This window comes from Rhinoraja longicauda, chromosome 11, assembly GCF_053455715.1.
Source record: "Rhinoraja longicauda isolate Sanriku21f chromosome 11, sRhiLon1.1, whole genome shotgun sequence".
In the NCBI taxonomy this organism is placed as follows: domain Eukaryota; kingdom Metazoa; phylum Chordata; class Chondrichthyes; order Rajiformes; family Arhynchobatidae; genus Rhinoraja; species Rhinoraja longicauda.
The window spans coordinates 49,607,633-49,622,231 of NC_135963.1; the positions used below are offsets into that span (position 1 = coordinate 49,607,633).

The 14,599-nt window shown below is 61.4% G+C and overlaps 1 protein-coding gene across 1 annotated transcript in view; it reads right to left on the reverse strand.

Moving 5' to 3' along the window:
- lrp8 (low density lipoprotein receptor-related protein 8, apolipoprotein e receptor) overlaps positions 1 to 14,599 on the reverse strand; it is a 112,503-nt gene that overhangs the window by 9,182 nt on the left and 88,722 nt on the right. The window contains exon 15 of the mRNA XM_078407650.1: positions 598 to 807. Within this exon, the coding sequence (XP_078263776.1) occupies positions 598 to 807 (210 nt within the window). The remainder of the gene's footprint in view (positions 1 to 597; positions 808 to 14,599) is intronic.

A 14,599-nucleotide genomic window follows, 5' to 3' on the forward strand; every position in this document is an offset into this window, starting at 1 on the left:
AAGAACTGACTGTTCACTTGCTGCCTAATATATCCCACCCCTTGACAGGTGCCATTGTAACAAGATAATCAATGTTATTCATTTCACCTGTCAGTAGTCATAATGTTTTGGCTCATCGGTGTATATATTTGGGGGAGTGGGGAGTGAAGCACTTTGTTGAAGCACAATTAAAGTCGTACGTGTCCCATCGTGATGTCACGCGCTGAGTACCTTTAAGAAGTCGGATTGAAAGGTAATTTTTAAACTTTAAAATCTCTCTAACTTTAAAAATATACCACCAATTTAAATGTAACTTTTCATTAAAAGTTACCAGGACAATGGTGATTAAGGTGGTGCTAGAATTGTGGCGCCATCCTTTACCGTTTTGGCTGTAGGTCCACAACAAAATCTCAGAAGTATATATACACATACACACACGTGTGTGTGCGTGTGCGTGTGTGTGTAAAATGGGCTGACAGCAATTCCAAGCCTGTCCTTGACCAGATTCTATCTGCCTGTGCAGAGTTGGATGGGAGAATGTGAAATCAAGTTGCATGCTTTACTTTGTCATAAAATATCAGCAGCAAAAAGGCAGAGAATGATACCGATCAGACTTACATAACTGTGAGGAACTGTTGCTGTGGACTGAGTCTGCATCAGTGCTGCTGCTGTCAGAAGGGAAGTGCAACCGCGGGCCTCCTGTGCCGACGCCGTTTGGAACTGCTGTACCAGGTGGGGTTGTGGTATCAGCAGGGATCCATGGACTGGAGAACGGTGCTCCAGATTTTGGAGGCGGGTTGATGTTCGTGACCGAGGGAACCTCTCCAACTGTTTAGAAATAAAGATACACAAAAGCACAGACCGTGAACTGCAACCCGAGCATCAAACAGCTTAAAACAACCGCACAAAGGCAATTTCCCCTGTGGCCAGATGTCAGGGTTCAGATTCGCAAGCGATGTGAATTATATAGAATACTAGGTGACGCCAGCGATCTCAAAATGGCGAACTCGTCTTGTATATATATATATATATATATACATATAGGAAAGAAAACTGGTGAGTAAGGTGCCCCTAATATTGTTGCGCTATCATGTACCGTTTTGCCTGTATTTCAGGAACATACTTATGTATATATATACATACATATACACATATATATACGTACATACATATACACAGACATATACACACACACACACACATATATATATATACATATGTTCCTGAAATACAGGCAAAACGGTACACGATAGCGCAACAATATTAGGGGCATACACACACACATATATATATATATAGATCTATCTATCTATCTCTATCTCTATATATACTATTAAAACTCAGATCTTGTAGGTTTGTATCAGGATTTGTGTATATATCAGTGATTCCGGCAAAACGGTAAACCGTGGCGCCACGGTTTTTGCACCGCCTTGATCACCAACCTCTCGGCTGACCGGCCGCGATATTTTCATTTAATTTGTTCGTGTGTTTTTAAAGTTACAGAGGTTTTAAAGTGCTGCCCCCCCCCTTATTGAAGTTTCTATAGGGGGCGCTGCGGTGTGGATTTAGTCTTCAGAGTGTGATGTCACAATGGACAAGCAGCTGCTATTGGGTGTCTGCTCTTTACAAATTTACATCTTTTTATTTTTATCCTTTTTTTTCAAGGTCTTCAGCTTGTGACGTCACAATGCTTGTGTGAGATGGGCTACATTGTTGCGAAAGGCAACTGATTGTTTTTTAAAGTTGTATTTTTTATTGCAAGTCAATTAACATACACAGGTCAGCATGGGGCCCCTATGCTCGTGGGCCACCGGGGCAAGTGTTTCGAAAAAAGAAAGGGGAGGTCCCCCTTCCCCCCTCAACCCCTTCCTCCCCACTCCATCCCACCTCCATCCCCACTCCCTCCCCCCCTCCTCCCCAACTCCCTCCCCATCCCTCCCCACCTCCCTCACCCCTCGGGGACGGGCCCAACGGGGAAAGAGGGGTACTGGGAAAACGGGTGGTCCCCCTCCCTCCCCCCTTCCCCCCTCCCCTCCCTTCCCCCTCCCTCCAACTCCCCCCTTCCCCCCTCCCCTCCCACACCTTCCCCCCTCCCCTCCCACCCCTTCCTCCCTCCCCTCCATCCCCCTCCCCTCCTCCCTCCCTTCCCCCTCCATCCCCGCATCCCAGTTACAATGGAAACTCTACGGGGACGGGCCCAACAGAGAAAGAGGGGTACTGGGAAAAGGGGAGGTCCCCCTCCCTCCACTCCCCACTCCCCCCTCCCTCCCCTCCCCCCTCCCCTCTCCCCTCCCCCCTCCCTCCCCCCTCCCCCCCTTCCCCCCTCCCCCCCTTCCCCCCTCCCCCCCTCCACAACTCCCTCCTCCCTTCCCTCCCCCCCACTCCCCTCCCGGTTACAATGGAAACCCTACGAGGACGGGCCCAACGGGGAAAGAGGGGTACTGGGAAAAGGGGAGGTCCCCCTCCCTCCCCCTTCCCCCCTACCTCCCCCTTCACCCCTCCCTCCCCCTTCCCCCCTCCCCCCCAACCCCCCTCCCTCCCCCCCTCCCCCCTCCCCTCCCCCTCCCCTCCTCCCTCCACAACTCCCTCCTCCCTCCCTCCCCCTTCCCTCCCTCCCCTCCTCCCGGTTACAATGGAAACCCTACGAGGACGGGCCCAACGGGGAAAGAGGGGTACTGGGAAAAGTGGAGGTCCCCCTCCCTCCCCCTTCCCCCTCCCTCCCCCTCCCCCCTACCCCTCTCCCTCCCCCCCCTTCCCCACTCCCCTCCCCTCCCCCTCCCTCCCCCCCTCCCTCCCCTCTCCCTCCCCTTCCCCACCCCTCCCCTCCCTCCCCCCTCCCCCCTCCACACCTCCCTCCTACCTCCCTCCCCCTTCCCTCCCTCCCCTCCTCCCGGTTACAATGGAAACCCTACGAGGACGGGCCCAACGGGGAAAGAGGGGTACTGGGAAAAGGGGAGGTCCCCCTCCCTCCCTACCCCCTCCCTCCCCCCCTACCCCCTCCCTCCCCTCTCCCTCCCCTCCCCTCCCCTCCCCTGCCCCCTCCCCTCCCTCCACCTCCCCCCTACCCCCCTCCCTCCCCTCTCCCTCCCCCTTCCCTCCCCCCTTCCCCCTCCCCTCCCCCTCCCTCCCCCTCCCCTCCTCCCTCCCTACCCCCAACTTCCCTCCCGGTTACAATGGAAACCCTACGAGGACGGGCCCAACGGGCACACTTGTGCTAGTCTATCTATCTATATACTATTAAAACTCAGATCTTGAATATATATATATATATTCCACTGATGTCGGCTGAATACGGCAATTCCGGCAAAACGGTGAACCGTAGCGTCACGATTTTTGTACCGCCTTAATCAGCATGCGGTTCGCTGCTGGAAAATGATATTTCTATTTAATTCGGACGCATATTTTTTAAGTTACAGAGGTTTTAAAGTGCTGCCACCCCTGATTTATCGAAGTTTTGACAGAAGGGGGGCGCTGCGCTGCGGATTTGTTCTTCATTGTGATGTCACAATGCCCCTGTGAGATGAACTCGAGCAGACCCCCCTTCCCCCCCCCCCCCCCGTGGTATTCAGCGTGTGACGTCACAATGCCCCTGTGCCCCTCCCTCCCCCTTCCCCCCTCCCCTCCCCTACCTCCCCCCTCCCTCCCCCTCCCCCCCTTTCCCTCTCCCTCCCCCCTCCCCCCTTCCCCCCTCCCTCCCCTACCCTCTCCCCCTCCCTCCCCACACCCCTACCCCCTCACTCCCCCCTCCCCCCCTTCCCCCCTCCCCTCCCCCCCTCCCTCCCCCTCCCCTCCTCCCTCCACACCTCCCTCCTCCCTCCCTCCCCCTTCCCTCCCTCCCCTCCTCCCGGTTACAATGGAAACCCTACGAGGACGGGCCCAACGGGGAAAGAGTGGTACTGGGAAAAGGGGAGAGCCCCCTCCCTCCCCCCTTCCCCCTCCCATCCCCCCTCCCTCCCCCTCCCTCCCCCTCCCTCCCCCTCCCCCCCTACCCCCCCTCCCCTCTCCCCCTCCCTCCCCCCTCCCTCCCCCTCACCCCTACCCCCTCACTCCCCCCCTCCCCCCCTTCCCCCCTCCCCTCCCCCCCTCCCTCCCCCTCCCCTCCTCCCTCCACACCTCCCTCCTCCCCCTTCCCTCCCCCTTCCCTCCCTCCCCTCCTCCCGGTTACAATGGAAACCCTACGAGGACGGGCCCAACGGGGAAAGAGGGGTACTGGGAAAAGGGGAGGTCCCCCTCCCTCCTCCCTTCCCCCATCCCATCACCCCTCCCTCCCCTCTCCCTTCCCCCTCCCCCCCTTCCCCCCTCCCCTTCCCCCCCTCCCTCCCCTCCTCCCTCCACACCTCCCTCCCTCCCCTTCCCTCCCTCCCATCCTCCCAATGCTTGTGTGAGATGGGTGCCACATTGTTTCGAAAAGCACCACTAACAGATCGCAGTGAGAAGCACTATGTGACCGCGAATGTTTCAAAAAGAGCACTTAAAAAGCACTTATCTTTTTTTAAAGTATTTTTTTTAATTGCAAGTCACTTAACATACACAGATCAGCATTGGGCCCCTATGCTCGTGGGCCACCGGGGCAAGTGTTTCGAACAAAGCACTGAGAGTGTGTCTGGGGGAGAGAGAGAATGGGGGGGGGTCTGAGAATGGGGACTGGGGATGGGGACAACAGGGGTCGTTGCGGAGGGGGCTTGGTGGTGGAAGAAAGAGGGGTACTGGGAAAAGGGGAGGTCCCCTTCACCCCTCAACCCCTTCCTCCCCCTCCTTCCCATCTCCATCCCCACTCCCTCCCCCCTCCTCCCCCTCCCTCCCCATCCCTCTCCACCTCCCTCAACCCTCCCCCCTAACTCCCCCCCTCCCTCCTTCCCTCCATCCCTCCCTCCCCCACTCCCACCCCCCTCCCTCCACCCTTCCATCCCTCTCCCCCTCCCCCTCCCCCCTCCTTCCACCCTTCCTCCCCCCCTCCCGGTTACAATGGAAACCCTACGGGGACGGGCCCAACGAGGAAAGAGGGGTACTGGGAAAAGGGGAGGTCCCCCTCCCTCCCCCCCTTCTCCCTCCACTCCACCCTCCCCTCCCCCCCTCCCTCCCCCTCCCCTGCTCCCTCCACACCTCCCTCCTCCCTCCCTCCCATCCTCCCAGTTACAATGGAAACCCTACGAGGACGGGCCCAACGGGCCCACTTGGTCTAGTATACTATTAAAACTCACTTCTTGTTTATAAATATGTTTGTATCCTGGGTTTGTGTATGTATCAGTGATTGCGGCAAAACTGTAAACCGTCGCGTCACGGTTTTTGCACCGCCTTGATCACCAACCTCCCGTCTGACCGGCCGCGATATTTTCATTTAATTTGGTCGTATATTTTTTAAGTTACAGAGGTTTTAAAGAGCTGCCCCCCCTGATTTATCGAAGTTTTGACAGAAGGGGGGCGCTGCGGTGCGGATTAATCTTCATTGTGATGTCACAATGCCCCTGTGCCAAGCAGCTGCTATTGGGTGTCTGCTCTTTACAAATTTACATTTTTTAATTTTTAACCTTTTTTTTCCAAGGTCTTCAGCTTGTGACGTCACAATGCTTGGGCTACATTGTTGCGAAAAGCAAATGGTTGTTTTTTAAAGTTGTGTTTTTAATTGCAAGTCACTTAACATACACAGATCAGCATGGGGCCCCTATGCTCGTGGGCCACCGGGGCAAGTGTTACGAAAAAAGAAAGGGGAGGTCCCCCTTCCCCCCTCAACCCCTTCCTCCCCACTCCTTCCCACCTCCATCCCCACTCCCTCCCCCCCTCCTCCCCAACTCCCTCCCCACCTCCCTCACCCCTCGGGGACGGGCCCAAGGAGAGGTCCCCCTCCCTCCCCCTTCCCCCTCCCTCCCCCCCTACCCCTCTCCCTCCCCCCTTCCCCCTCCCCCACTCCCCTCCCCCCTCCCTCCCCCTCCCTCCCCCTCCCCCCCACCCCCCTCCCCTTCCCCACCCCTCCCCTCCCTCCCCCTCCCCTCCTCCCTCCACAACTCCCTCCTACCTCCCTCCCCCTTCCCTCACTCCCCTCCCGGTTACAATGGAAACCCTACGAGGACAGGCCCAACGGGGAAAGAGGGGTACTGGGAAAAGGGGAGGTCCCCCTCCCTCCCCCCTTCCCCTCCCCCCTCCCTCCCCCTCCCCCCCTACCCCTCTCCCTCCCCCCTCCCCTCCCTTCCCCCCTCCCCTCCCCCCCCTCCCTCCCCCTCCCCTCCTCCATCCACACCTCCCTCTTCCCTCCCTCCCCCTTCCCTCCCTCCCCTCCTCCCGGTTACAATGGAAACCCTACGAGGACGGGCCCAACGGGGAAAGAGGGGTACTGGGAAAAGTGGAGGTCCCCCTCCCTCCCCCCTTCCCCTCCCCTCCCCCTCCCTCCCCCTCCCCCCACCCCCCTCCCTCCCCTCCTCCCGGTTACAATGGAAACCCTAAGAGGACGGGCCCAACGGGGAAAGAGGGGTACTGGGAAAAGTGGAGGTCCCCCTCCCTCCCCCCTTCCCCCCCTCCCCCCTACCCCTCTCCCTCCCCCCTACCCCTCCCCCTCCCCCCCTACCCCTCCCCCCTCCCCCCTCCCCCCCTTCCCCCTCCCCTCCCCCTCCCTCCCCCTCCCCCCCACCCCCCTCCCTCCCCTTCCCCACCCCTCCCCTCCCTCCCCCTCCCCTCCTCCCTCCACACCTCCCTCCTACCTCCCTCCCCCTTCCCTCCCTCCCCTCCCGGTTACAATGGAAACCCTACGAGGACGTGCCCAACGGGGAAAGAGGGATACTGGGAAAAGGGGAGGTCCCCCTCCCTCCCCCCTTCCCCCTCCCCTCCCCCCCTACCCCTCTCCCTCCCCCCCTACCCCTCTCCCTCCCCCCTCCCCCATCCCCCCTTCCCCCCTCCCCTCCCTCCCCCTCCCCTCCTCCCTCCCTCCCCCTTCCCTCCCCCTTCCCTCCCCCATCCCTCACCCCACCCTCCCCCTTCCCTCCCCCCCACTCCCCTCCCGTTTACAATGGAAACCCTACGAGGACGGGCCCAACGGGCACACTTGTGCTAGTATACTATTAAAACTCAGATCTTGTGAATATGTTTGTATCGGGGTTTCATTATGTATCAGTGATTTCGGCAAAACGGTAAACCGTCGCGCCACGGTTTTTGCACCGCCTTGATCACCAACCTCCCGTCTGACCGGCCGCGATATTTTCATTTCATTTGTTCGCATGTTTTTTAAGTTACAGTTGTTTTAAAGCACTGCCCCCCCTGATTTCTCGATTTTTTGACAGAAGGGGGGCGCTGCGGTGCTTCATTGTGATGTCACAATGCCCCTGTGAGATGAACTCGAGCTGACCCCCCTTCCCCCCCCCCCCGGTATTCAGCGTGTGACGTCACAATGCTACATTGTTGCGAAAGGCTGTCAAGTCAAGTCAATTTTATTTGTATAGCACATTTAAAAACAACCCACGTTGACCAAAGTGCTGTACATCTGATTAGGTACTAAGGAAAAAAATGAAACATACAGTAGCACGCAAACTGTTCACAGCGCCTCCTCAATGAGCCTCAAACGCTAGGGAGGAGAAATAGGTTTTGAGCCTGGACATAAAGGAGTCGATGGAGGGGGCAGTTCTGATGGGGAGAGGGATGCTCTTTCCACCCTCCCTCCCCCCCTCCCGGTTACAATGGAAACCCTACGGGGACGGGCCCCCTCCCTCCCCCCCACCCCCCTCCCTCCCCACCCCCCTCCCCCCCCACCCCCCTCCCTCCCCACCCCCCTCCCTCCCCACCCCCCTCCCCCCTTCCCCCCTCCACTTCCCCCTCCTCCCTCCCTCCCCTTCCCTCCCTCCCCTACCCGCTCCCTCCCCTCTCCCTCCCCCTTCCCCCCCTTCCCCCTCCCCTCCCACTCCCCTCCCCCCTCCCTCCCCCTCCCCCCTACCCCCTCCCTCCCCTCTCCCTCCCCCCTTCCCCCCCTTCCCCCCACCCCTCCCCCTTCCCTCCCACTCCCCTCCTCCCTCCACACCTCCCTCCCTCCCCCTTCCCTCCCTCCCCTCCTCCCGGTTACAATGGAAACCCTACGAGGACGGGCCCAAAGGGGAAAGAGGGGTACTGGGAAAAGGGGAGTTCCCCCATCCTCCCCCCTTCCCTTCCCCCTCCCTCCCCACTCCCTCCACCTCCCCCCCTTCCCCCTTTCCCTCCCTTCCTTCCTCCACACCTCTCTCCCTCTCCCCTCCCTCCCCGCCTCCCGGTTACAATGGAAACCCTACGAGGACGGGCCCAACGGGGAAAGAGGGGTACTGGGAAAACAGGTGGTCCCCCTCCCTCCCCCATTCCCCCTCCCTCCCCCTCTCCCCTACCCCCTCCCTCCCCTATCCCTCCCCCCATTCCCCCCTCCCCTCCCCTCCCCCCTCCACACCTCCCTCCCCCCCCCCCCCACTCCCCTCCCGATTACAATGGAAACCCTACGAGGACGGGCCCAACGGGGAAAGAGGGGTACTGGGAAAAGGGGAGGTCCCCCTCCCTCCCCCCTCCCCTCCCCCTCCACCCCTACCCCCCTCCCTCCCCCTTTCCCCCCTCCCCTCCCCCCCCCTCCCCCCCTCCCCTTTCCCCACTCCCCTCCCCCTCCCTCCCCCCTTCCCCCCTTCCCCCTCCCCTCCCCCCTCCACCCCTACCCCCCTCCCTCCCCCTCCCCTCCTCCCTCCTCCCTCCCGCCCCCTTCCCTCCCTCCCCTCCTCCCGGTTACAATGGAAACCCTACGAGGACGGGCCCAACGGGGAAAGAGGGGTACTGGGAAAAGGGGAGGTCGCCCTACCTCCCCCCCTCCCCTCCCCCTCCCTCCCCCCTACCCCTCTCCCTCCCCCCTCCCCTCCCTCCCTCCCTCCTCCCCTCCCTCCCTCCCTCCTCCCTACCTCCCCTCTCCCTCCCCCATCCCCCCCTTCCCCCTCCCCTCCCCCCTCCCCTCCCCCCTCCCCTCCCCCTCCCTCCCCCCTACCCCTCTCCCTCCCCCTCCCCTCCCTCCCTCCCCTCTCCCTCCCCCATCCCCCCCTTCCCCCTCCCCTCCCCCCTCCCCTCCCCTCCTCCCTCCCCCCTCCCTCCTCCTCCCCCCCTCCCTCCCCCTCCCTTCCTCCCTCCCTCCCCCTTCCCTCCCCCCACTCCCCTCCCGGTTACAATGGAAACCCTACGAGGACGGGCCCAACGGGCACACTTGTGCTAGTATACTATTAAAACTCAGATCTTGTATGTGTATGTATTTTTTTGGGGTTTGGCCTGGTATATAGATAACAGCGATTGCGGCAAAACGGCGAACCGTAGCGCGACGGTTTTCGCACCGCCTCAATCGCCAATCTCGCGCTCGCTCGGCCGTGATATTTTCATTTAATTTGGTCGCGTGTTTTTTAAGTTACAGAGGTTTTAAAGCGCTGCCGTGCAGATTTAGTCTTCAGCGTGTGATGTCACAATGCCCCTGTGAGATGAGCTCGAGCTGACCCCCCTTCCCCCCCCCGCGGTATTCAGCGTGTGATGTCACAATAGACAAGCAGCTGCTATTGGGTGTCTACTCTTTACAAATTTACATCTTTTTATTTTTAACCTTTTTTTTCCAAGGTCTTCAGCTTGTGACGTCACAATGCTTGTGTGAGATGGTTGCTACATTGTTGCGAAAGACAGCCGATTGTTTTTTAAAGTTGTGTTTTTTATTGCAAGTCACTTAACATACACAGATCAGCATGGGGCCCCTATGTTCGTGGGCCACCGGGGCAAGTGTTTCCCACCCCTTCCCCCCTCCCCTCCCCTCCCCCCCTCCATCCCCTCCCCTCCTCCCTCCCTCCCCCCTCCCCCCTCCCTCCCCGCCTCCCAGTTACAATGGAAACCCTACGGGGACGAGCCCAATGGGGAAAGAGGGGTACTGGGAAAAGGGGAGGTCCCCCTCCCTCCACTCCCTCCCCTCCCCCTTCCCCCCTCCCCTCCCCCCCTCCCTCCCCCTCCCCTCCACACCTCCCTCCTCCCCTCCCTCCCCCCTCCACACCTCCCTCCTCCCTTCCCTCCCCCCCACTCCCCTCCCGGTTACAATGGAAACCCTACGAGGGCAGGCCCAACGGGGAAAGAGGGCTACTGGGAAAAGGGGAGGTCCCCCTCCCTCCCCCTTCCCCCCTCCCCTACCCCCTCCCTCCCCCTACCCCCCTCCCTCCCTCCCCTCTCCCTCCCCCTTCCCCCTCCCCCACTCCCCTCCCCCCCTCCCTCCCCCCTCCACACCTCCCTCCTCCCTCCCTCCCCCTTCCCTCACCCCCACTCCCCTCCGGTTACAATGGAAACCCTACGAGGACGGGCCCAACGGGGAAAGAGGGGTACTGGGAAAACGGGTGGTCCCACTCCCTCCCCCTACCCACTCCCTCCCCTCTCCCTCCCCCCTCCCCCCCTTCCCCCCTCCCCCTCTTCCCCCCTCCCCCTCTTCCCCCTCCCCCTCCCCTCCCCCCTCCCTCCCCCTCCCCTCCCCCCCTCCCTCCCCCTCCCCTCCCCCTCCACACCTCCCTCCTCTCCCCCCCACTCCCCTCCCGGTTACAATGGAAACCCTACGAGGACGGGCCCAACGGGGAAAGAGGGGTACTGGGAAAAGGGGAGGTCCCCCTCCCTCCCCCCCTACCTCCCTCCCTCCCCTCTCCCTCCCCCCTCCCCCCATCCCCTCCCCTCCCTCACCTCCCCCTCCCCTCCTCCATCAACACCTCCCTCCTCCCTCCCTCCCCCTTCCATCCCTCCCCTCCTCCAGGTTACAATGGAAACCCTACGAGGACGGGCCCAACGGGGAAAGAGGGGTACTGGGAAAAGGGGAGGTCCCCCTCCCTCACTCCCCCCTCCCCCCTTCCCCCATCCCCTCCCCCCCTCCCCCTCCCTCCTCCCTCCCTCCCCCTTCCCTCCCTCCCCTCCTCCCGGTTACAATGAAAACCCTACGAGGACGGGCCCAACGGGGAAAGAGGGGTACTGGGAAAAGGGGAGGTCCCCCTCCCTCCCCCCTTCACCCCTCCCCCCTCCCCCCTTCCCCCCTCCCTCCCACCCCCCTCCCTCCTCTCTCCCCCCCCTCCCCTCCCCCTCCCACCCTCCCCCCTCCCTCCCCTTCCCCCCCACCTCCCTCCCCCGTCCCCCCTTCCCCCCTCCCCCTCCCCTACCTCCCCTCCCCTCCTCCCTCCCTCCCCCTCCCCTCCTCCCTCCCCCTCCCCTCCTCCCTCCCTCCCCCTTCCCTCTCCCCCACTCCCCTCCCGGTTACAATGGAAACCCTACGAGGACGGGCCCAACGGGCACACTTGTGCTAGTATACTATTAAAACTCAGATCTTGTGTATATATTTTTTCTGGGTTTGACCTGGTATGCGCGTAACAACGGTTTCTCTGATTTCGTCAAAACGGTGAACCGTAGCGCCACGATTTTTGCACCACCTTAATCACCACGCGGTTATCTGCTGGAAAATTATTTTTTATTTAATTCGGTCGCATGTTTTTTAAGTTACAGAGGTTTTAAAGCGCTCCCCCCCCCCCTAATTTATAGAGGGCGCTGTGGTGCGGATTTATTGAAGGTCTTCAGCTTGTGATGTCACAATGCCCCTGTGAGATGGGTGCAACATTGTTGCGAAAAGCGTGTGACGTCACAATGGACAAGCAGCTGCTATTGGGTGTCTACTCTTTACAAATTTACATTTTTTTATGAGAAGCACTTGGTCAAGTCAAGTCAATTTTATTTGTATAGCACATTTAAAAACAACCCACGTTGACCAAAGTGCTGTACATCTGATTAGGTACTAAGGAAAAAAATGAAACATACAGTGGCACGCAAATAGTTCACAGCACCTCCTCAATGAGCCTCAAACGCGAGGGAGTAGAAATAGGTTTTGAGCCTGGACTTAAAGGAGTGGATGGAGGGGGCAGTTCTGATGGGGAGAGGGATGCTGTTCCACAGTCTAGGAGCTGCAACCGCAAAAGCTCGGTCACCCCTGAGCTTAAGACCGGAAGCTTAGTGACCGGAAATTTTGTGAAAAGACACTGAGAGTGTGTCTGGGGGAGAGAGATCGTTGCGGAGGGGGCTTGGTGGTGGGGGGAAAGAGGGGTACTGGGAAAAGGGGAGGTCCCCCTTCCCCCCTCAACCCCTTCCTCCCCCCTCCTTCCCACCTCCATCCCCACTCGCTCCTAAAACTCCTCCTCCATCCCCAACTCCCTCCACCCTCCCTCACCCCTCCCCCTAACACCCCCCCCGTCCCCTCCATCCCTCCCTCCCCCTCTCCCTTCCCCCTCCCCTCCCCCCTCCCTCCCCCCTCCCTCCCCCTCCCTCCCCCTCCCCCCCCTACCCCTCTCCATCCCCTCCCCCCCTCCCCTCCCCTCCCCCCTCCCTCACCCTCCACACCTCCCTCCTCCCTCCCTCCCCTTACCCCCCCCCAATCCCCTACCGGTTACAATGGAAACCCTACGAAGACGGGCCCAACGGGGAAAGAGGGGTACTGGGAAAAGGGGAGGTCCCCCTCCCCCCCTCCCTCCCCCCTTCCCCCCACCCCTCCCCCCCTCCCTCCCTTCCCTGCCTCCCCTCCTCCCGGTTACAATGGAAACCCTACGAGGACGGGCCCAACGGGGAAAGAGGGCTACTGGGAAAAGGGGAGGTCCCCCTCCCTCCCCACTTCCCCCCTCCCCTCCCCCTCCCTCCCCCTCCCCCCCCTACCCCTCTCCCTCCCCTCCCCCCCTTCCCCCCTCCCCTCCTCCCTCCCTCCCCTTACCCCCCCCCACTCCCCTCCCGGTTACAATGGAAACCCTACGAAGACGGGCCCAACGGGGAAAGAGGGGTACTTGGAAAAGGGGAGGTCCCCCTCCCTCCCCCCTCCCCCCCTACCCCCCTCCCTCCCCTCTCCTCCCCTCCCCCCCTCCCTCCCCCTCCCCTCCTACCTCCCTTCCCTGCCTCCCCTCCTCCCGGTTACAATGGAAACCCTACGAGGACGGGCCCAACGGGGAAAGAGGGCTACTGGGAAAAGGGGAGGTCCCCCTCCCTCCCCACTTCCCCCCTCCCTCCCCACTTCCCCCCTCCCCTCCCCCCTCCCTCCCTCCCCCCCCTACCCCCCTCCCCTCTCCCTCCCCCCTCCCCCCCTTCCCCCCTCCCTCCACACCTCCCTCCTCCCTCCCTCCCCCTTCCCTCCCTCCCCTCCTCCCGGTTACAATGGAAACCCTACGAGGATGGGCCCAACGGGGAAAGAGGGGTACTGGGAAAAGGGGAGGTCCCCCTCCCTCCCCCTCCTCTCCCTCCCCCATCCCCCCTTCCCCCTCCCCTCCCCTCCCCCCCTCCCTCCCCCTCCCCTCCTCCCTCCACACCTCCCTCCTCCCCTTCCCTCCCTCCCCTCCTCAATGAGCCTCAGACGCTAGGGAGTAGAAATAGGTTTTGAGCCTGGACTTAAAGGAGTCGATGGAGGGGGCAGTTCTGATGGGGAGAGGGATGCTCTTTCCACCCTCCCTCCCCCCTCCTGGTTACAATGGAAACCCTACGGGGACGGGCCTCCTCCCTCCCCCTCCCCCCCCACCCCCTCCCTCCCCACCCCCTTCCCCCCTCCCCTCCCCCCTTCCCCCCTCCCCTCCCCCCTCCGTCCCCCTCCCCTCCTCCCTCCACACCTCCCTCCTCCCTCCCTCCCCTCCTCCCGGTTACAAAGGAAACCCTACGAGGACGGGCCCAACGGGGAAAGAGGGGTACTGGGAAAAGGGGAGGTCCCCCTCCTCCCCCCCACCCTCCCCCCTCCCTCCCCCTCCCCCCCTCCCTCCCCTCTCCCTCCCCTCTTCCCCCTCTCCTCCCCCCTCCCTCCCCCTTCCCTCCCTCCCCTCCTCCCGGTTACAATGGAAACCCTACGAGGACGGGCCCAACGGGGAAAGAGGGGTACTGGGAAAAGGGGAGGTCCCCCTCCTTCCCCCCTCCCCTTCCCCCCTCCCTCCCCCACCCCCCCTACCCCCTCCCTCCCCTCTCCCTCCCCCTTCCCCCCTTCCCCCCTCCCCTCCCCCCTCCCCCCCCTCCCCTCCCCCCTCCCTCTCCCTCCCCTCCTCCCTCCCTCCCCTCCTCCCGGTTACAATGGAAACCCTACGAGGACGGGCCCAACGGGGAAAGAGGGGTACTGGGAAAAGTGGAGTTCCCCCTCCCTCCCCCCTTCCCCCCTCCTTCCCCCCTCCCTCCCCCCTCCCTCCACCTCCCCCCCCTTCCCCCACTTAAAAAGCACTTATCTTTTTTTTACGTCTTTTTTTTTATTGCAAGTCACTTAACATACACAGATCAGCATTGGGCCCCTATGCTCGTGGGCCACCGGGGCAAGTGTTTCGAAAAAAGCACTGAGAGTGTGTCTGGGGGAGAGAGAGAATGGGGGGGGTCTGAGAATGGGGACTGGGGAGGGGGACAACAGGGGTCGTTGCGGAGGGGGCTTGGTGGTGGAGGAAAGAGGGGTACTGGGAAAAGGGGAGGTCCCCCTTCACCCCTCAACCCCTTCCTCCCCTACCTTCCCATCTCCATCCCCACTCCCTCCCCCCCTCCTCCCCCTCCCTCCCCCATCCCTCTCCACCTCCCTCAACCCTCCCCCCTAACTCCCCCCCTCCCTCCTTCCCTCCATCCCTCCCTCCCCCACTCCCAACCCCCTCCCTCCACCCTT